General features: G+C 38.3%; 1 protein-coding gene across 5 annotated transcripts in view; it reads right to left on the bottom strand.

The window, feature by feature from the left end:
- Nucleotides 1-22,073, bottom strand: part of RBL2 (RB transcriptional corepressor like 2) — a 127,959-nt gene that overhangs the window by 15,624 nt on the left and 90,262 nt on the right. For all 5 annotated transcript variants that reach the window (XM_033218404.1, XM_033218402.1, XM_033218401.1 and 2 more), the window contains 11 exons: nucleotides 21,096-21,262; nucleotides 18,573-18,682; nucleotides 17,766-17,869; nucleotides 16,062-16,199; nucleotides 15,113-15,277; nucleotides 13,269-13,380; nucleotides 10,106-10,375; nucleotides 9,620-9,900; nucleotides 9,356-9,532; nucleotides 1,057-1,128; nucleotides 293-398 (listed from right to left, as the gene is read on the bottom strand). In XM_033218404.1, coding sequence (XP_033074295.1) covers nucleotides 293-398; nucleotides 1,057-1,128; nucleotides 9,356-9,532; nucleotides 9,620-9,900; nucleotides 10,106-10,375; nucleotides 13,269-13,380; nucleotides 15,113-15,277; nucleotides 16,062-16,199; nucleotides 17,766-17,869; nucleotides 18,573-18,682; nucleotides 21,096-21,262 — 1,702 coding nt within the window. The remainder of the gene's footprint in view (nucleotides 1-292; nucleotides 399-1,056; nucleotides 1,129-9,355; nucleotides 9,533-9,619; nucleotides 9,901-10,105; nucleotides 10,376-13,268; nucleotides 13,381-15,112; nucleotides 15,278-16,061; nucleotides 16,200-17,765; nucleotides 17,870-18,572; nucleotides 18,683-21,095; nucleotides 21,263-22,073) is intronic.

Raw genomic sequence — 22,073 nt, 5'->3', positions numbered from 1 at the left:
ATTTCCATAGCATGGCTCCAACTGACATGTCAGACCTTTCTGGAACTCAGGCAAGCAGATTCCTCACTGAAAGCTCTAATTCTCCTGGAGAAAAATGTTATAGAATATGTGCCCCAAAGCTATGGAATGGACAATTTTGCCACCCAGAATTTGGTTTACTGATCCATTAAACCCTTTGCTTATACACTTTCATAGTTTCTATAGTTATTTCATTTAGTAATGGTTACTTCAAGTCCTAAAAAGTAAGAAAAGCTCCTAATTTTGTCTTGTAGTTCACAAAGATCCCACTTACTTCTATCTTTGTTTAGTTCTGTTGGAGAATTCTGATGGCTTCTGCTGTCACTGCTGCCGGAATTTCTTCTTTTTCTTTTCCCTTTTATCAAAACACTTCTATACACCTTTAGAGAAACAATGAGAAGGAGATGTAAACTAGTATTTGTTGAGCACACCCTTGGTGATAGGACCTTGACATATGTTACTTTTCACAATAATCTGTGTAGCAATAGTTGTCCTCAGAAGAGGTTAAGAAACATAACTCAAATTATAACAGATCCAAGATTCAATCAGAGCCCATCTAGCTTCACATGCCAAGTACTAGTTGCAGTACCACGCCGCGGTAACAGCACCCAACCATAAAGTCAAGTCATTCTAAGTCAGATACACAGATCTGGCCAATTTGCCTCTCAGAGACAAATGGTAATAAAGGCAAAGTGGGTTTTAGATTTCCATGTGACATTCTCTTGGTTAAACGTATAGTATGTTTACTAAACCAGAATGGTGACATAGAAACCAAGTAACTTCTTAATTCCTATCTATCTTGTGATTTTTCTGAATTAAGAAGGCAATCAAATATTTAACATTGTTGCCTTCTGAGGAAAAGAGAACTTAATCAACATGTGACATCAAGAATAAAGAAGATTAAAGCAGAAATTTCCTTAAGTAGAGTCCCAGGTGTTTATCTTGGAAAAAAAGGCCACAGAGTCAACTATGGTTAATTTTTTGTATTCATCACAGACTTTAAGCGTTATTTTCAGCCCACAGAGAAAATGTAGTTACCTGGCTCCGGGCCTGTGGCTGAGTCCTATAACAACGCATAATGTTCTGGAAGGACTTATCTTCTTTTGTGACCTGGCAAACAATAAGAGTGCTCTGAGAGATACAGCAATTTCTACCATAATAGTGTGAGGAGCTGTGTGAACCTGCTGCCCAGTAAAAGGGGTGAAAATTATATAAAAGCTATTTAAAGTCTCTGGAAATGGTTATTAAAGGCATATAGCAAATGAAGATACATCGATTCAAGAATATCTATTAAAATTCAATAATAATATGTGAATCAAGACTTAGAGGTCGGTTGCGGTGGTTCACACCTGTAATCCCAGCACTTTGGGAGGCCAAGGAGGGTGGATCACTTGAAGTCAGGAGTTCAAGACCAGCCTGGCCATCATGGTGAAACCCAGTATCTACTAAAAATACAAAAATTAGCCAGGCATGGTGGCATGTGCCTGTAATCCCAGCTACTAGGGAGACTGAGACAGGAGAATCACTTGAACCCGGGAGACGGAGGTTGCAGTGAGCTGAGATTGAGCCACTGTACAGTCTGGGCGACAGAGCAAGACTCTGTCTCAAAAAAAAGACTTGGAGTAGAAAATTACAGTAACTGAAATGAAAAATTCACTAGAAGCTAGGGAAAATAGATTTGAAGTAGCAAAAAAAAAAAAAAAAAAAAGGAAACATGAAGAGATTGTGTGATCTGAGAACAGAGAAAGAATGAAGAAAAATAAACAGCCTCAGAGAAATGTGGCACAGCATTAAGGAAATCAACATAAGTGTAATGGGAGAATCAGGAGAGGAGAGAAAGAAGCAGAAAAAGATGTTCAAAGAAATACTGAAAACTTCCCAAATTTATTAAATTACATATCCAGGACATTCAGTGACTTGCAAGTAGGATAAACTCATCTATAACCAGATATATCATAGTAAAAATGCTCAAAGCCGAAGAAAGAGAAAATATTGAAAGCATCAAGAGAAAAATAACTTTTCAGTTACAGGGAAACCCCAATAAAATAAAATTTGACTTCTAATCAGAAACTACAGAGGCCAAGAGGCAGTGGAATAACATTCACAGTGATGAAAGAATAAATATTAAGCTAAGAATCCATTATTAAAAAGTTACTCAAGATTTTTATCTGTGAAATATCAATATTCACAATTTTTGCAAGTTATCTTTCAGAAATGAAGGTGAAATAAATGTACTCTCAGATAAACAAAAACAGAATTTGCTGCTAGCAAAACCCCTTACAAGAAATACTACACAAAATTCTTCAAGCCAAAAAAGCAAATGCCCCTGGACAATACTATACATGAAGAAAGCCAAGAGCACTGGTAAAGATAATTATGTAATCATAAATAGAGTATAAATGCAATTTTTTCTCCTTTCTTAACTGATTAAAAAATCAATTGTATAAAATAAATGTATAATGTATCTGTAACATACAAAAATGTAATATATTTGCCAAAACCAGTACAAAGGACACAGGCAGGAGCAAAGCCATATTGGGCAAAGGAAATTACTCCAGATGGCAACTCACATACACAGGAATGAATAACAGAAATAGAAGTAGGCTGGGTGTAGTGGCTACACCTGTAATCCCAACATTTTGGGAGGCTGAGGCAAGTGAACTGCTTGAGGCCAGGAGTTCCACACCAGCCTGGGCAACATGGCGATACCCCCTCTTTACAAAAAAATACAAAAATCAGCTGGGCATGGTGGCACACGCCTGCACCCTGTAGGCCCAGCTACATGGGAGGCTGAGGCGGGAAGGATCATTTGAGCCCGGGAGGCAGAGGTTGCAGTGAGTTGAGTTTGCGAACCACTGCACTCTAGCCTGGGCAACAAAGTGAGACTCTGTCTTAAAAAAGAAAGAAAGAAAACCAGAAATTATTAATAAAGTTACTATAGCAAAAGTTTTAAATACACGCTTACACTGGTTTCCTTTCTGCTACTTTAGAAGTCATAAAATTATATCAATAATTATAACAATGTACTGGTGGAGTTGTACATTTATGGATGTAATATGTGTAACGAAACAGTGAACACTTCTATATCACTGGAATTAAATTAGTATAATTTGAAGCTGATTTTTGATAAGATATATATGGGAAGCCCTAGGGCAACCACTACACACACACACACACACATATACACACACAATGAAAGAAACCTGACATGAAAATGCTACTTTAGAAAATATTGACCCTAATGCAAAAGCAAAGCTGAAAAGGCAAAGGGAAAGACATGAAAACAAAAAGTAAAATGGCAGATATAAATCCAATTATATACATAGTCAAAAGGCAAAAGAAATCCAAATGTATTTTATCTATAGGAGACATTTTAGATTAACAAAATACAAATACATTCAAAAATGAAAGGATGGAAAGAGATATACAGACAGCAACTGTAAGAAAGTTGGGTGACTGTGTGTGTGTGTGTGTGTGTCTATATATAACATTATAAATCAGACTTTAGGACAAAAAGTTACTAAAAAGGGATATTCCATAATGATAAAAGGATCAAGCCATCAGGAATCTATAACAGTTATACACATACTTCATAACACAGCACAAAATACTTGAAGTGAGAAGTGACAGAAGTGAAGGGAAAAGTAGACAGTTCAGCAATAATATTTACAGATTTCAGTACCTCACTTTCAATAATGGAGAGAAGATCTAGGCAGATCAACAAGGAAACAGAACACTTTACTAACAATATAAAACAATTAGACCTAACGGACATCTACGGAACACTCTCCCCAACCTCCACAGAATACACAGTGTTCTCAAATGTACTTTGAAATTCTCTAGGATAGACCATATATGCTAGGCTATAAAACAATTCTTAATATATTTAAAAGAACTGAAATAAAACAAAGTGTGTTTTCAACCACAATGAAAGTAGAAATCAATAACAAATTTGGGAAACTTACAAATACGAAGTTAACAACATACTGCTACATAACCAGTAAGTCAAACAAGTCAAAAACAGAAATCAGAAAATACTTCTGAAATGAAGACACACTGTACCAACACTCATGCAGCTAAAGCAGTGCATGGAGGAAAATTTATAGTTGTTAATGCTTGCATTAAAAATGAAGAAGGGCCAAGGGCAATGGCTCATGCATGTCATCGCAGCACTTTGGGAGGCCGAGGAGGGAAGACTGCTTGAGCTCAGGAGTTTGAGACCAGCCTGGGTAACAGCAAAATCTTATCTCTGCAAAAAATTAGCAGAGCATGGTGGTGCACGGCTGTGGTCCCAGCTCAAGAAGCTTAGGGAAGAGTATCACTTAAGCCCTGGAGGAAGGCTGCCGTGAGCACTACACTCCAGCCTAGGCGACAGAGCAAGATGCTGTCTCAGAAAAAATAATAAAAGATATTGAGATATCGGAAAGATATCTTTTAAAAGATACTCAGATCTACGTAAAGGATTTGGGGAAAAAAGATATTAAGAGAAACAGTAAATGAATTACCTAAACATCCATCTTAAAACAATAGAAAAGAGCAAAAAGTAAGCCTCAAGTAAGCAGAAAGAAGGAAACAAATTATATACTAATGAATAAAGAACACAAAAATAGATAAATGAAACCAAAAAGCTGGTTTTTAAAAGAAAAAGATCAAGAAAATTGACAAACCTTTAGCTAGACCAAGAACAAAAGGGAGGAGACTCAAACTACTACAAAGAGCAGGGCACGGTGGCTCACGCCTGTAATCCCAGCACTTGGGAGGCCAAGGTGGATGGATTGCTTGAGGCCAGGAGTTGGAGACGAGCCTGGGCAACATGGGGAAATTCCATTTCTACTAAAAATACAAAAATTAGCTGGGTGAGGTGGCACAGGCCTGTAGTCCCAGCTACTCAGGAGACTGAGGCACAAGAATTGCTGGAACCCAGGAGGCCAAGGTTTCAGTAAGCCAAGATCATGCCCCTGTATGCCAGCCTGGACAACAGAGTGAGACTCTGTCTCAAAAAACAAAACAAACAAAAAGTACAATCAGAAAAGGAAAAGGACATTACTACTGACCTTAAAGAATAAAAAAGAACAGAAGGAAATATAATTATTTGCCAACAATTTAGCCCAGAGGAAACAGACAAATTCTTAGAAAGACATACATTATCAAAACTGATTCTAGAAGAAACAGATGATCTGAATAGACCTGTAACAAATAAGAGACGGAATTATTCATCAGTAAACTTCCCACAAGGAAGAAGATCTCAGGTCTCAACAGCTTCGCTGCTGAATTCTACCAAACTTTAAAACATTAATACCAAGAAGCTCATATCCATGGGTCTTTCAGACAGCTGTAAATTAAAAAAAAAAAAAAAAAAAAAAAAAGGTACAGGAAAAAGAATAATACCTAAATATAGAAGAGGAGAGAACACGTCTTACTCAATTCTATGAGACCAGTATAACCCTGATAATAAAACCAGACAAAGCCATAACAAGAAAACTACAGACCAATGCCTCTTATGAATAAGGGTAAAATTCCTTAGGAATCACTGCTGCATGTGGAAACTTGAAAAAATAAGTTTTTTAATTGAAAAAAAAATCCCTTAACAAACTGTTAGCAAACCAAACCTAGCAACATATAAAAAGAATTATAGGCTGGGCACCGTGGCTCATGCCTGTAATCCCAGCACTTTGGGAGGCCAAGGCGGGTGGATCACCTGAGGTTGAGAGTTCGAGACCAGCCTGACCAACATGGAGAAACCCCGTCTCTACTGAAAATACAAAATTAGCCCAGGGTGGTGGCACATCCCTATAATCCCAGCTACCTGGGAGGCTGAGGCAGGAGAATTGCTTGAACCTGGGAGGCAGAGGTTGTGGTGAGCCAAGGTCGTGCCACTGCACTCCAGCCTGGGCAACAAGAGCGAAACTCCATCTCAAAAACAAAAAAGAAAAGAATTATAGCAGCCGGGTACAGTAGCTCAAGCCTATACTCCCAACACATTGGGAGGCTGAGGCATGAAGACTGCTTGAGCTTAGGAGTTCGAGACCACCCCGGGCAACATGGTAGACCCTGTCTACAAAAAAGTTTAAAAATTAGCCAGGCATGGTAGTATGTGCCTGTAGTCACAGCTACTCAGGAGTCAAAGATGGGAGGACTGTTTGTAGTGAGCTATGATCTCACCATTGCACTCTAGCCTCGGTAACAGAGCGAGACACTGTCTCAAAAAAAAAAAAAAATAAGAATTATACACCATGACTGAGAGGGATTTACAACAGAAATGCAAAGCTGGTTTAACATAGGAAGATTAATCAGTGTAATATACTATATTGATAGAATTAAAAAAAACAATAAACACACAATCATCTCAATGGACACAAAAAAAGCATTTGACAAAATCTAATGCCCTTTCATGGTAAAAAACACTCCATGAACTGGGAAAAGAAGGGAACTTCCTCAACTTGATAAAGGGCATCTATGGAAAAAATTGTAATTTAATAGTGAAAAGCTAGATGCTTTCCACCTAAGATCAAGACAAGGATTTCTGCTTTCGACACTTCTGTTCAACTGTACTGGAGGTTGTAGCAAGATAATTAGGAAAGAAAAAGAAATAAAAGGCATCCAGTTTGGACAAGAAGTAAAATTATAAGCAAATTCCATGATTTCCTACATAGTAATCCTAAGGTATCTACTACAAAACTATTAGAACTAATAAGTTCAGCAAGGCTGCTGGATACTAGATCAATATACAAAAATGTTTTTCTATACACTTGCAATGAACACGTTAACAATGAAACAACTACACTTGGAACAGCATCAATAAGACTAGGAATAAATTTAACGAAAGAATTGCAAACATACTCTGAAAAGTACAAAACATTGTTAAAAAAAATGGAAGATCTAAATAAATGGAAAAACATTCTATGTTTATGGATCAGAAGACATAAAATTGTTAAGATGGCAATACTCCCCAAACTGATCTACAGATTCAGTACAACCCTATCAGAATCCTAGCTGATTCCTTTGTGAAACTGATAATCTGATTCTAAAATTCATTTTTCAAGGGACTCTGAAAATAATCTTGAAAAGAAAAAAAAAGTAGGAGCACTCATATTTCCCAATTTCAAAACTTTATAAGAAAGCAACTCTCTAATCTAGAGAATATGGTATTGCATAAGGATAGACATATAGTCCAATGGAATAGAATTTAGAGTCCAGAAATAAACCCACATGTTGTCAACGGTCAACTAATTTTCAAGGAGGCCACCAAGGCCATTCAGTGAGGAAGGAAAACTTCTTTTCAATGGTGCTGAGACAACTGCACAGCCACATAATCAGAATGGAAATGGACTACTACCTCATACAATACACAAATTACTCAAATTTGATCAAATACCTAACTATGAGATAAAACTATAAAAATCAAAAGAAAACACAGGGATAAATCTTAGTGACCTTGGATTTGGCAACAGATTCTTAGGACACCCAAAGTGCAAGTAACAAACCAAAAAACAGGTAACTGGACTTCATCAAAATTAAAAATTTTATGCTTCAAATGACACTACCGAGTAAGTGAAAAGATACACCAAATGGGAGAAAATATTTGCAAGTCATACGTCTGAGAAGGTAGTTATATCCAAAACAAAGAACTCCAACAACTCAATAGTAACACAATTTAAAAATGGGCAAAGGATTTAAAGATATTTCTCCACATAAGATATACAAATGGCCAGTAAGCAAATGAAAAGATGCTTGACATCCTTAGTCATCAGGCAAATGAAAATCAAAACCACAATGATATACCACCCAATACCCGCTAAGAAGGCTATAATAAAAATAAGTTGGCAAGGATGTGGAGAAACTGGAACTCTTGTGCATTACTGGTAGCAATGTCAAATGGTGCAGCTTCTGTGGAAAACGGTACCGTGGATTCCTCAAAAAAGTTAAACATAGTATCACCATATGACCCTGCAGTTCCACTGCTAGGAATAAACTCAAAAGGGCTGAAAACAGGCACTCAAACAGGTACATGATATACCTGTTCACAACAGCGCTATTCACTATAGCCAACAGGTGGAAACAGCCCAAATATCCATCACTGTATGAGTGGAGAAAAAAATTGTGCCTATCCATACAATGGAATATCATTCAGTCATAAAAAGGAATGAAGTACTGATACATGCTGCAACATAGATCAACCTTGAAAATATTATCCTAAATAAAAGAAGCCATACACAAGAGGTCACTTATTGTACCATTTCTATAAACGATTAAGAACAAATAAATCCATACAGCTAGAATGCCAATTGCTGATTGCCAGGTGCTGTGGGAGGTAGAATGGGGAGAAACTACTTAACAGGAAAGGAGTTTTACTTTGCAGGTACAGAAATGTTCTGGAACTAGATAGAGGTGGTAAGTATACAACCATTGATCACACTTAGTACTGTAAATGTGCTAAATGCTCCTGAATTGTTCAATTTAAAATAGTTAATTTGGCTGGGCCCGGTGGCTCATGCCTGTAAATCCTAGCACTTTGGGAGGCCAAGGCGGGCGGATCACCTGAGGTCAGGAGTTTGAGACCTGCCTGGCCAACATGGTGAAATCCTATCTCTACTAAAAATACAAAAATTAGCCAGGCATGGTGACACATGGCTGTAATCCCAGCTACTCGGGAGGCTACGACAGGAGAATCGCTTGAACCTGGGAGACAGAGGTTGCAGTGAGCTGAGATGCACCACTGCACTCCAGCCTGGGCGACAAGAGTGAAACAATATCTCAAAAAGCAAACAAACAAAAAAAACCCCCAAAAAACCCAGTTAATTTTATGTTATGTGAATTTCTCCTCAATAAGTAATTTAAACAAAGTAAGATAATAAGTGTTAATGAGAAAGTGGAGAAACTAAAATCTTTATTATATTGCCTGTGTAAGTGTAAAATGGTACAGTACTTTGGAAAACAGTCTGGCAATTCCCTAAATGGTTAAAACATAGTTAATGTATGACCCAGCCAATCCATTACTAGGTATATACCCTAGAGAAATGAAAATATATGTCTATACAAAAACCCAAACACAAATGCTAATAGCAGTATTATGCATATAGCCAAAAGTAGAAACAACTAAAATATACATTACCTAATAAATGGATAAAAATACTCTCATATAACTATATAATGGAATATTGTTTTAAAATTGTGGTGAGTACTGCACATATCTGTGAATATACTAAGACCCATTTAGTTGTGCATTTTAAATAGATGAATTATAGAGCATGTAAATTGTATTTCAAGAAAGCGGTTAAAAAATGTTCTCAGTAATGAAGACCTATATTTGCCTTTACAATTCAAAAATAGTACTCACCTTTGCCATCACATAAATGGCACACATTAATAATTGGTCCAGATGTCTGTCCATCATAAGTTCAGGACACTGAATTATGGAGAATTCAAAGCAGGTCCAGATTTTTTTCCTCAGTTCATCTGAAATATCTAGTTTGGCACAGAGATCCCGAAGGCGGACAGCTGCTAAATGGTATACCTAGGAGACAAACAAAAACATTTCAAACTTTGTTTAACACTTGTATTTCCCAAGCTCATGCTCTGGTAAGAGTACGTGAAAAATTACCTTTCTAAAGAAAAGTGATAAAGAGCTGGTTTTCCTGGGTCTATTACTACTGCTGGTTACAGACTGGCCTTGCTTCTGCTGTTGGCCACCTGGGGAAATCTGTTGAATGGCCACTTGACCAGGGACTTGCAAAGTTGTTCCTGCCATCTGTTGAGAGCTCAGACTTCCAGCCAGGGCCTGAGCACTGAGGGGCTGGATGGAGCCTGTCACAGCTTGTGCCTGCCCCCCAACATTGACTTGGACAGGGAAGAATGTTATCCCTCCATTTTCATTGGCAATACCTAGTTTGTGACAGAGAAAAAAAGCATGAAGAAAATGTTGATAAGAAGAGGTTCTCCAGGCAGAGGTTTACAATTTCTCCTCTCCCAAACAAACGCTGTCTCCCCATCACTCCTCTGTCCCCTATGTCACTCTAGCCAAACCTCGGGTAACTTTTCAATACATGCCACAGAGAAGGAACTCAATATCCAACTCTGCCTTCCTTACCTTGCACAGGAATGGTTACTGTTTGCCCATTGTTGGCTGTGACAGTGGCGGTTGCCATGGTGACCAAAGTCTGTCCAGGAACCGGTGTGACAGAAACAGGCTCCCCAGATACATTCTGCACAGGGACGGCATTGACTAGAGGCTGTGGGGGCATGCGCCCAGGTGTCCCTCCATCAGAGGGGCTATCATTCTCAACAAATAGCCGCCTTCTGGTAGTGCTGGCTGGTGGGGAGCTGTATCTATCGTATAATGTGGTTGGAGACGTTATGCCTAGGTTCAAAACAAATCAAACAAAGCATTTCACTCAAGGAGACTCAGATCTGACTTCTATCCAAGCTGTTATGTTCAAAAATAACTACAGTTTTTGAAATACTTCATAACTCATAAAGCAAACAAGAATTACAGAAGTCATCTTACCTATATCCATTAGTAAGTTTTCATTAGTGTTCAGTGAACACAACTGACAGCAAAATTTTAAAATGGAATTTTTTGTCTTGCAGTGTTCCTTTCTCCACTCCCCCTTTCCCAAATCAGACCCGACTCTGTCTTCCACTACTAAAGAACCTTCATGATTTAAGGAATTACCCTTTTTTTCTGTACTACATTTTTCTATAATATTTTCTGCCATATTTAGTTTCCACCTACCACTCACGTAAGATGTGATTTTACTACAGAGCCACTACTTGATAAGGGGACATGATTGGTAGTATGTAATCTAGGAGCATTCCACCACCAGTTTTATCAATTTTGATCTTTGTCTTTTTCCACATATAAAAATTATTAAAACTCAATAATGTTCTTAAGCAAGGTAGACATGCATGATTTGGATTCAATTAAGCATAATTTTTTTTAAAAAACAGTTTATATACCATAAATTTCATCCACTTAAATTGTACAATTCAATGGTTTGAGGTAAATTGTTATTTTTTTTTTTGAGACATAGAGTCTTACTCTATCACCCTGGCTGGAGTGCAGTGGCCTGATCTTGGCTCACTACAACCTCTGCCTCCTGGGTGATTCCTGTGCCTCAGCCTCCTGAGTAACTGGGATTAGAGGCATATGCCACCAGGCATGGCTAATTTTTGTATTTTTAGTAGAAATGGGGTTTCACCATGTTGGCCAGGCTGGTCTCGAACTCCTGACCTCAGGTGATCCATCTGCCTTGGCCTCCCAAAGTGCTGGTATTACAGGCTAGTTTTTAAAATTGTGGGTATAAAATATATATAATATAAATATATATTTATATATAAATATATACTTATAATATATAAATATATATTTATACATATTTATATAACAAAATTTACCATTTCATCCATTTTTAAGTGTATGATTAAGTGTACGATTCAGTGGTATCAATTACATTTACAATGTGGCCACAACAATCACCACTGTTTGTAAAACTTCTTCATTATCTCAACAACCTATTAAGGCTTAGTCTATTTTTAAGTATTCACAATAATGTATGAATTTTTGAGAAGCATTTCTTCCTTCTTCTGTGTCCACCTCTAAGAGCTGTGCATCAGTGTGTTTTTAAATTTTAAAAATATATGTAGGAAGTTTGTAAGGAGTATTGATAGGAGTAAATACTAACAAACTGTGGCTTAACATTTCTATTTCCAGATGATACAAAAGTAAATAAACTTACTAGATTTGTGTTTGATACAATGCTGCAGAATCAGAAAGAATAGATTATGATCATGTTTTCTTATAAAATATCAAGAGATCTCAGGAAAACTGAGAAGTGATAAGTACAAAGAAAATGAAGTTTAAAGTCAAGTCTTCCTAATCTGTACATCAGGGAAGGGAAAATTCTACAAAAATAGACTAAGAAAGACCAACTGTCAGATCTTTCAAAAATAAGGACTTTTCATAAGGATCCTCCATGTCTATTAAGTATACACTGACCTAGAGTGATTTTTGTTTTTTTGGGGGGTAGAGATGGCATCTTGCTATGTTGCCCAGGGTGGTCTTGAACTCCTGGGCTCAAGCGATCCTCCCAACTAGGTCTCCCACAGTGCAGGGGTTACAGGCATGAGCCACCATGCCCAGCCTAGAGTGATTCCTGACTTTAAAAATGGTATTTCTTCTGTAGCCAGTTCTTACCAATTACATTATAAAAGTGATCTAGAAATAAGGATATTCTTTGAATTGGATCCAAGGATTTAGAACTCTCTGGATTTACTGAATTGCTCTTTAAAAAGCAGTTCTATCTCACATATTGTAAACTAAAACCTTTCACCTTGCAGATCTTCTAAGCAGCTGCCTAAAAAATATAAACCAGATGGATAGCAAAACTGCCCTTTTCTGTATTTCTTGGGCCAGCACTAATGTCATTAACTAGGGTAGCACAGCTCAACACAGTAGAACATACTCAGTTGTCTTAACTCACTGCCTTGTCTATACCTAACTGGATCATGCAGCTCTATCTTTAAGAAGGCTTTTCTATTTCTCCTGATTTTAAAAGTAATACGTATTTGCCTTAAAAATTTTACAGAAATCACCAGGAATTCTATCACCCAACAATGATCTTAACAGTTTGGTTTTTCCATTTCCACCATTTTGTATGCTCATAAATAAACATACACTTTAAAAATAGGGATCATATTAAATATATAGCAGTTGGCCAGGCGCAGTGCCTCATGCCTGTAATTCTAGCACTTTGGGAGGCCGAGGCAGGCGGATTGCTTCAAGTCAGGAGTTTGAGGCCAGCCTGGCCAATATGGCAAAACCTCTCTACAAAAATACAAAAATTTAGCTAGGCATGGTGGCGCATGCCTGTAGTCCCATCTACTCAGGAGGCTGAGGCATGAGAACTGCTTGAACCCAGCAGGCGGAGGTTGCAGTGAGCTGAGATTGGGCCGCTGCACTCTAGCTTGAGCGACAGAGCGAGACTCTGTCTCAAAAAAAAAAAAAAAAAAAAATTAAATAAACATAGCAGTCTATCGTCTATCCTTTTTAAAAGATACCTGTTATATCATGCATTTTCCTGTGTTCTTAAATAGTCTTTAAAGGCCCTTCTTTTAAGTGACTCATGTGGCACAAAAATGCATGGAATATTTTCTTCTAATATATACCCTATTAACTTCACTTATAGGGTTAAATAAAATTTAAATTTCCAGATAGTAAGCCCCAAAATATTCCCCTAGTATTTTAAACTTACTCCTTCCAAGACCTCCAGTATCAGCACGAACTTCAGTCACCCTTCTGGGAGTCAAAGGGGAGCCCGCAATGCAAATTTCATCTGCCCTTTCCAGGTTCTGAGGTGGCATGACCTGTGAAGAATTGGTTACACAGAATGCCAGGTAATCTAAGGCGGAAAAAGTCTCTTAACAATTATTCCATCTAAATAAAATGAGCTGTCTTTCCCATTTTCATAATAAAGTTAAAAAAAAAAAACTTTTAGCAGTCAAAAAATGCAAAACCTTATAATTGGATACTAAATATGAGTCAACCTTCATTACTGGTTTGGAGAGTTTGAATATCAACCACTCTAAAGCAGGGGTCCCTAACCCCTGGGCCATGGACCCTGTTAGCAACCAGGCAACATAGCAGGAGGTGAGTGGCAGGCAAGTGAGCAAGCGAGCAAAGCTTCATCTGTATTTACAGCTGCTCCCCATCACTCACATTGCTACCTGTGCTGGCCTCCTGTCAGATTAGTGGTGGCATTAGATTCTCATAGGAGTGTGAACCCTATTGTGAACTGCACACGTAAGGGATCTAGTTTGCATGCTCCTTATGAGAATCTAATACCTACTGATCTGTCACTGTCTCCCACCACGTCCAGATGGGACCATCTAGTTGCAGGAAGACAAGCTCAGGGCTCCCACTGACTGTACCTTTTGGTGAATTATGTAATTATTTCATTATATATTACCACGTAATAATAAGAGAAATAAAGTGTGCAATAAATGTAAGGCACTTGAATCCCAAAATCTCCCCCACCCCCAACCCTGTCCATGGAAAAACTGTCTTCCATGAAATTGGTCCTTGGTGCCAAAAAGGTTGGACCACTGCTCTATGGGAGAGAAACTTGATAAGGAAATCAAGAAAGAACACTGAATTTTTACTCTGTCACCAAAATCTTAGGACAACTACAAATTATCTGACTCGTTTCCTCTTTGACATGGGGTGAAGTATGATAGGTCACTTACCTTACTGAAGGGTGTATGTCTGCTGCCTAAACCCTGAAGGCTGGGTAGTGAGCCAAGGCCATGATGCCCAGCCAAGGAGCAGGTGTCCCTGATAACCCAAACATCCCCGAGAGGATCTGAGAAACTACCAAGGAAAACAGTCCCATCATGCACACACATAGTAGGCAAAGAGCCAGAAAATTAGCAGCTTAGCGATGGGAGGTGGTGAGGATCTCTAGAGCTGTCCTGCTGCTACCTAGGAGTACCCTGTATATAAGTATTTTATTTTTCCCCACCACCTCTGCCTCCTCCATATGTAAGTCTTTTTTTTTTTTTTTTGAGACGGAGTCTCGCTTTTGTTGCCCAGACTGAAGTGCAATGGCACAATCTCGGCTCACCGCAACCTCCACCTCCCGGGTTCAAGCAATTCTTCCGCCTCATCCTCCCAAGTAGCTGGGATTACAGGCATGCATCACCACGCCTGGTTAATTTTTTGTATTTTTATAGAGACAGGGTTTCTCCATGTTGGTCAGGCTGGTCTCAAACTCCCAACCTCAGGTGATCCACCGGTCTCGGCCTCCCGAAGTGCTGGGATTACAGGCATGAGCCACTGCGCCCAGCCCCTACATATCTAGATCTTAATAAACATATCTACTTGCCAAGCTGGACTTGTCTGAGTCATTCTTTGTCTCTTGGCACCTTCCCAATTTGCGGGTAGAGAGGGACGACGTTACAGTCCCAAGTTTTTCTCATAACAAGGTGTAATTAATTATAACATATTAAACCCAACTGCCACCGTCCCATCCCCAAAAGGATTATTAATAGATTAGATATTGATGTATTTTTCTCATAAAAAGATGTTATTTTCACAAACCTCTTCACATGTAGGAACTCTGTTTTCATTGTCTCTAATTTTTTCCCAGAGTGGAGACTCTGGTTTCCATGCCAAATGATCTAAGATCTGTTCTTCAATCTGATTAAGGTGTTTTACCACCTCTCTACAAAGGCCATCTTCTGCTCTAATGAATACTTCTATCACCTGAAATAAAAAATGTCCTGGTTCACTGAATAATAATTATTAAATATTTTAAAATATTTAGACAAGAAATTTAGTCAAAAATTACAAGTTGAAATATTATTTTGAAACAGCTGCTCTTCCTTTTACTGTCTTTGTAAATAATTATAGTTCAAACCATGTGAATTACATAAAATGGTTTACATTGTGATGTATTTCAAAAGTTTTTAATGAAAATACATGTATATTGAGGTTGAAAAACATTACTCTGAAAATTTCATATAAAAATCTCTAAACATTTAATCTATGCCACTATAAAAATTAGTTTTGACTATGAGAGTTAAGATAAACTCATATGCTAACTCAGTATCAAGAAATAGCTACCAAATCAATGCTTTAACTCTATGCCTCTCTGTAACACATGAAAGAGAACCTTTATTTTTTTCTGACATTTTCAGTGGTATTTAATTTTCATAAAATAAAAAAAGGCTGCTATACAAGATTAGCTAGTGACATGTGTGCTACTTTTTTTAAGCCTTCTCATCTCATAAAAATCACAGTATTCTAAAAACTGTTATTACATAAAGAAAGGAATCAAAGCTTTTACCCAAAATGGATCTTTCATACAATATTAAAAAATTTACATAGGTCTTAAGATTCTATTTCTTTTCTACTCCACAAATAGTGATTAATTATGTAATTAAAAACAGAATAAATATACTTAGATGTTAACTTGAACTAAATGACTAACAACAGGAAGTTGGTCTCATTTACAATATCCACATTAGTATCATATTTTAAAAAATACCTTATAAAAATGATAAAGAGGCACTTCAAATATTTCAGTAATAAATGGAAAATTCCCAGGAGGCTTGTAAGAAAAAGTGACGACCTCAAGGCAGCAGGCCAACAGAGATCTGTGGAAGGCATCTTGTTCTAGAATACCCTATAAAATAAAGTTATTAGCATTCAGAAACATTTACTTAGTCTAAAAAGTCATCTCATACCCAGTGAATTTAAGTGAAAATACCAAAGAAAGTCTCATTTTCTGACTGAGTGCAAAGTGTGTGCTTATTTTCTTACAAAACCTTTCTTAATTATATAAATAAAGCCCATTTTTTAGTGGAGGAAATATATTAAAGGAATGTATGAGACTTTTAAAACCTTACCTATTATATCTTAAAAGAGATTACATCTCTAACCAAAATACACACACACCCTGATGCTTAGAAGAACAATGACAGGGAAAGATGTTTCAAAACAGTATTTACAGTCAGTGCTATTAAAAACTGAAAGGGGGGCCGGGCGCGGTGGCTCACACCTGTAATGCCAGCACTTTGGGAGGCCAAGGTGGGCAGATCACCTGAGGTCAGGAGTTCGAGACCAGCCTGACCAACATGGTGAAACCCCATCTCTACTAAAAATAGAAAATTCGCCAGGTGTGGTGGCACCCACCTGTAGTCCCAGCTACTCAAGAGGCTGAGGCAGGAGAAGCACTTGAACCCAGGAGGTAGAGGCTGCAGTGAGCCGACATTGCACCACTGCACTCCAGCCTGGGCAACAAGAGCGAAACTCTGGCTCAAAAAAAAAAAAAAAAAAGAGAAGAAAAAGAAAAAAAAAAAAAATTGAAAGGGGCCAGGTGGGTGGCTCATACCTATAATCCCAGCACTTTGGGAGGCCGAGGGGGGCAGATCACCTGAGGTCCAGAGTTTGAGACCAGCCTGGGCAATACTGTTCAAGAATCGCTTGAATCTGGGAGGCAGAGGTTGCGGTGAGCCAAGATTGTACCACTACACTCTAGCCTGGGCAACAGAGTGAGACTCTGTCTCAACAACAAACCCAAAAAAACAGAAAGGCAAGCAGGCAGGTGACTGGCTAGATGACCGTGTACCAAAAGTCAGTATGTTTATCACAGGATGACATTAATCATAGGTGATTTTTATTTTCTTCTTTTTGCTTATAATTTTCCAACATTGTAAACAATTATTATTTTTTAATTAAAAGCTACTGAGGCACCAAAAGCACAGGCAACAGGCCAGGCGCAGTGGCTCACGCCTGTAATCCTAGCACTTTGGGAGGCCAAGGTGCACAGACCACCTGACGTCCGGGGTTCCAGACCCGCCTGGCCAAACATGGCAAAACCCCGTCTCTACTGAAAATATAAAAATTAGCTGGGCATGGTGGCGCACGCCTATAATCCCAGCTACTTGGGAGACTGAGGCAGGAGAAATGCTTGAACCCAGGAGGCGGAGGTTGCATTGAGCCGAGATCGTGCCACTATACTCAAGCCTGGGCAACAGTGCAAGACTCCGTCTCAAATAATACATACATACATATATTTAAAAAAAAAGCACAGGCAACTAGTGAAAAAATAAATTGGATTTCATCAAAATTAAAAACTTTTGTGCATGAAAGGAGACTATAAATAAAGTAAAAAAAACAACCTACAGAATGGGGCAGGAAGGAAATTATGTTTTATTGCACTGATCAATACATTGGTTATTTTACTCACAGATAAATCCATGTCTCCTAGTCTTTTTTGTTCCTGCTCAATAACAGATTCTAATACTTTATAGTAAAGCATCTCCGCAAAACGAAAATGTTTGCTGGCAATTTCTGTAGAAATAATAAAAAAAAAATCCACAAAAATGGCACACAAAGAAAATAAAGGCCCATTCCTCCTTCTTTACTCACAAAATAAAATTTAAAAACCAACCCAATACTTTAGATACGCAAACTTCTTATGACTGGTGTTTTAATTATCCCTAAGATACCTTAATTTTCTTCATGGTAACAGTCACATTTTTCTAAAATTATTAAATGAATTTGCACATAAAGAACTATAATATCATTTAAGACTTACACCCTTTTTTCCCCTCTATGGTTGAACAAAACAAACCCACGCTAAGAGGTATGTAACTGGCTTACTATTCTACACCTACTTAGTTCCAATTCCTGACATCAAACAATTCCTAGGCCAGGGCCCATAACAGTGATATCTTCTGTCCTTATTCTCAATATGCCGAAGAATCACTATGCTTCTATTTAATTTCCAGTTTACAAAAAAAAAAAAAAACAACTAAAGATTTGCAGATAAAAAAGCATCAGAAGTCCATTAAAATAAAAATACCACTCTAAAATTTCTATCTTACTGAGAAGGGCTCAGAAATCACTTGGTTGACCAGAAAAATTGGACAGCCATATCCTAGCCCTCAGTCTAAAGTCATAAATCTTTTCCTCATCTTTCTTAGTTAGTAAGAAATGATTCCATTTAGTTTAACTTCAAACATAAGAGCAGAATAACCATATTAAACCTTACCTTTAGCACAATTACTGAAATCCTCATCTGGCTGGAAATGCTGAGAATATATTTCAAACATTTCTTTCAGTCTGTTAGCAATAGCCTGGGTTGGATCTCTGGAACACGTCCTAAAAAGATAATGAGAAATAACATAATTTAAAGGTCCTGGCAAGTCACAAGGGGATAAAATGTTTCTATAATTTCACTAACATGTAAATATAAAACACTCTGAACAGAAACTATACACTTCCCAAATTAATCCAAGAGATCCTATACTTCCTTTTCAAAGGTGGTGGTATTACCAGTTGGAATGAAAAAAAACTTTTCTTGTGTGGGGCTACACCTTTTATTTTATATATTTATTTATATTATATATTTTGAGACAGCTCACTCTGTCATCCAGGATGGAATGCAGTGGTGCAATCTTGGCTCACTGCAACCTCCAGCTCCCAGGTTCAAGTGATTCTCTTGCCTCAGCCTCCAAGTAGCTCGGACTGCAGGCACCTGCCACCATGCCCAGCTAATTTTTGTATTTTTAGTAGAGATGGCCATGTTGGCCAGGCTGGTCTCGAACTCCTGGCCTCAAGTGATCCACCCGCCTCAGACTCCCAAAGTGTTAGGATTACAGGAATGAGCCACCTCGCCCGGCCGGGGCTACACCTTTCACTGCAGGAAGTTTAGCAACCTTGGCCTGGGCCCATTCGATGGCTATGACTGTCCCCCACCTGTCCTTCACATCCCCCAGTCACTGATGATCCAAAATTGCCCTTAACTATTTCCGTAGAGGGCAGTACAACTCCCATTAAGAACACCTGGAAGAAAATAGAATGAAGGGGTGTAACACCCATACTACAGACTCATATAAACTGTTCCTGGCATTCTACATTTTTTCCCACAAATGAGGTTTATTTCAGTCTTTTTATTATTAGAAAGGAATATATGTTCAATGCAGAAGCATTATACAAATTATCACCATGTAAGCTTTTTGTAACAACTGTTTTTATCTTGATCACATATATATATATATAATTATATACATATTCTTTGTGAAAAAAGTTTAAAAAATTACAAAGAGAATAAAATCAATTATAGTCCTGCTAGAGATAACTATTGAATACATATATAAGCAGAAGTTTTCTGGGAACATACACACAAATACCTTTCTACAAAAACAGGACCCTTTATTTTACCTAGTATTTACTGGTAATATTTAACCCCACTAATGGTACCTAAGATTTAAAATGCTGTTATGCCTAGTTAGAAACTGTAAAGAGATCTGGAAGATACAGAGATTAAGATGGCTTCTGAAATGTATTTACAAAATGCTTCTAAATTCAAGGCAAACAAGGTGCATCTAAAAAACATGACTCAGGAAGAGGCCACAGAGATATAACTTGTTAAGTATAAATCACAATCAAGTTTATGAATAAAGTAGACTTCACGAAAATGTAAAGGAAAAGTAGTTGGCATTTAAGAAGCCTGGCTATGAGTGGGAAATTACTTATGTGTACATATAGGGTCTTCTTGATATACCACCATCAGAAATAAAATGGGGTCCTTTTGGGTCTACGTCATCATATCGTAAGGTTTTAGGACTGAGAGAGACCTTGGAGGTAACTTTTCAAATCAGCTTGCCAAAGGTTATGCGTAAGAGGATGAGATTCAACCTACTGGGCTTTTAACTAAAACTCAGTGATATTGCTACCAGTCTCAGGGAGATCAAAGAAACTAAATGCAGTGAACTTCCTTTCCAGGATAAGGATGTTTTATAGAGTTTACAAAAGTTACAGTGGTTTTTGTCCTGCTTTATGAACATGTGGAACTCCATTAATCTTTTCAAATCTGAGTCACCCTTCAGAACTTACCTCAGGTTCAACCCTCTTCACAAAGGCCTTTGACAATTCCCATCTTCACTGAGTTTCCCTCTGCCCCCACCCACCACTCTCTGAAATCTTGAAAGAACAGTTGGCAGGCCGGGCGCGGTGGCTCAAGCCTGTAATCCTAGCACTTTGGGAGGCCGAGATGGGTGGATCACAAGGTCAAGAGATCGAGACCACCCTGGCTAATACGGTGAAACCCCGTCTCTACTAAAGAATACAAAAAACTAGCCGGGCGACGAGGCGGGTGCCTGTAGTCCCAGCTACTTGGGAGGCGGAGGCAGGAGAATGGCGTAAACCTGGGAGGCGGAGCTTGCAGTGAGCTGAGATCTGGCCACTGCACTCCAGCCTGGGCGACAAAGCCAGACTCTGTCTCAAAAAAAAAAAAAAAGAAAGAACAGTTGGCAAAGACAGTTCTGTGCTTTATTCTAGTGTCTGGTGTTATCAGTTACTGGGTCTTGTATTATATTAAAAAAATCTGAGGAAAGAAGATCTTCCACTTATACATCTTATTGCTAGGTCCTCTACAGACTCACAACAGGACTCAGTATACAATTGATACAAAATTATTCATGGGTGAATTAAGGCATAAATAATGAAAAAATAGGAAACTGGAAAATGGTCAATAACCAAATCTTAGAAAGCAGGAAGGGCTCAAACTAACCTGAGAATCTGTTCCAGTTTCTCACTTGGTGCATTCCTGAGGCCTGTCAGCATGGTGTGAAGACGACTCAAGCTATGCGTAGCTGTAGAAACTGGGGTCACACAAGGGCTGTTCTCCTTAATGTACCTAACACCAGTTAGCGGTGTGGAGATTCTAAGTGCTTTGGACTAAAGAAAAAAACAGTTACATAGAATACAAAATTTTAAAAGAACATTATTTTAGGCCAGAAAGACTTTAATTCACTTCACAAATGGGACTTCAAGCGAGTAAAACTTTATCTTTACAATATCAATACATTTGACTGACTCAAATGTCACCATTCTTGGAATTTAAACGTAACAGCATTAAGAGCTGCCAATATCCATGTGAAGATGAAGGCGTGAAAGAATAATTTGTATTTTAGCTAACTAAAAGTTTGTCTCTTAAAAGTTAAAACTCTAGGCCGGGCGCGGTGGCTCAAGCCTGTAATCCCAGCACTTTGGGAGGCCAAGACGGGTGGATCACGAGGTCAGGAGATGGAGACCATCCTGGCTAACCCGGTGAAACCCCGTCTCTACTAAAAAAATACAAAAACTAGCTGGGCAAGGTGGCGGGCGTCTGTAGTCCCAGCTACTTGGGAGGCTGAGGCAGGAGAATGGCATGAACCCAGGGAGGTGGAGCTTGCAGTGAGCTGAGATCGCGCCACTGCATTCCAGCCTGGGCGACTGAGCAAAACTCCGTCTCAAAAAAGTTAAAACTCTAAAACAAGATATAGCTCCCTACATTCCCTCTTGTAAAATTTATGCTCAGAGGCAAAGATAAGCATTCTGCTCACCTGAAAAAACTAAGATTACTCTCAGCTCTGAGAAACAGAATTTCACAATTCCCATCTACTGCTATTTTTGCACACACTCAAAGATAAAAGAAAATTGTGAATTAAATTTGGTTGAAAAAAATCCATTTAAGAAAAGCCTGCTGATGCGGTTTGGCTATGTCTGC

The sequence above is a fragment of the Trachypithecus francoisi genome, unplaced genomic scaffold (genome assembly GCF_009764315.1).
Source record: "Trachypithecus francoisi isolate TF-2019V2 unplaced genomic scaffold, Tfra_2.0 Lachesis_group10, whole genome shotgun sequence".
Lineage (NCBI taxonomy): Eukaryota > Metazoa > Chordata > Mammalia > Primates > Cercopithecidae > Trachypithecus > Trachypithecus francoisi.
Note: the sequence above shows the minus strand (reverse complement) of the source record. Positions and strands in the feature narration are given on the sequence as shown.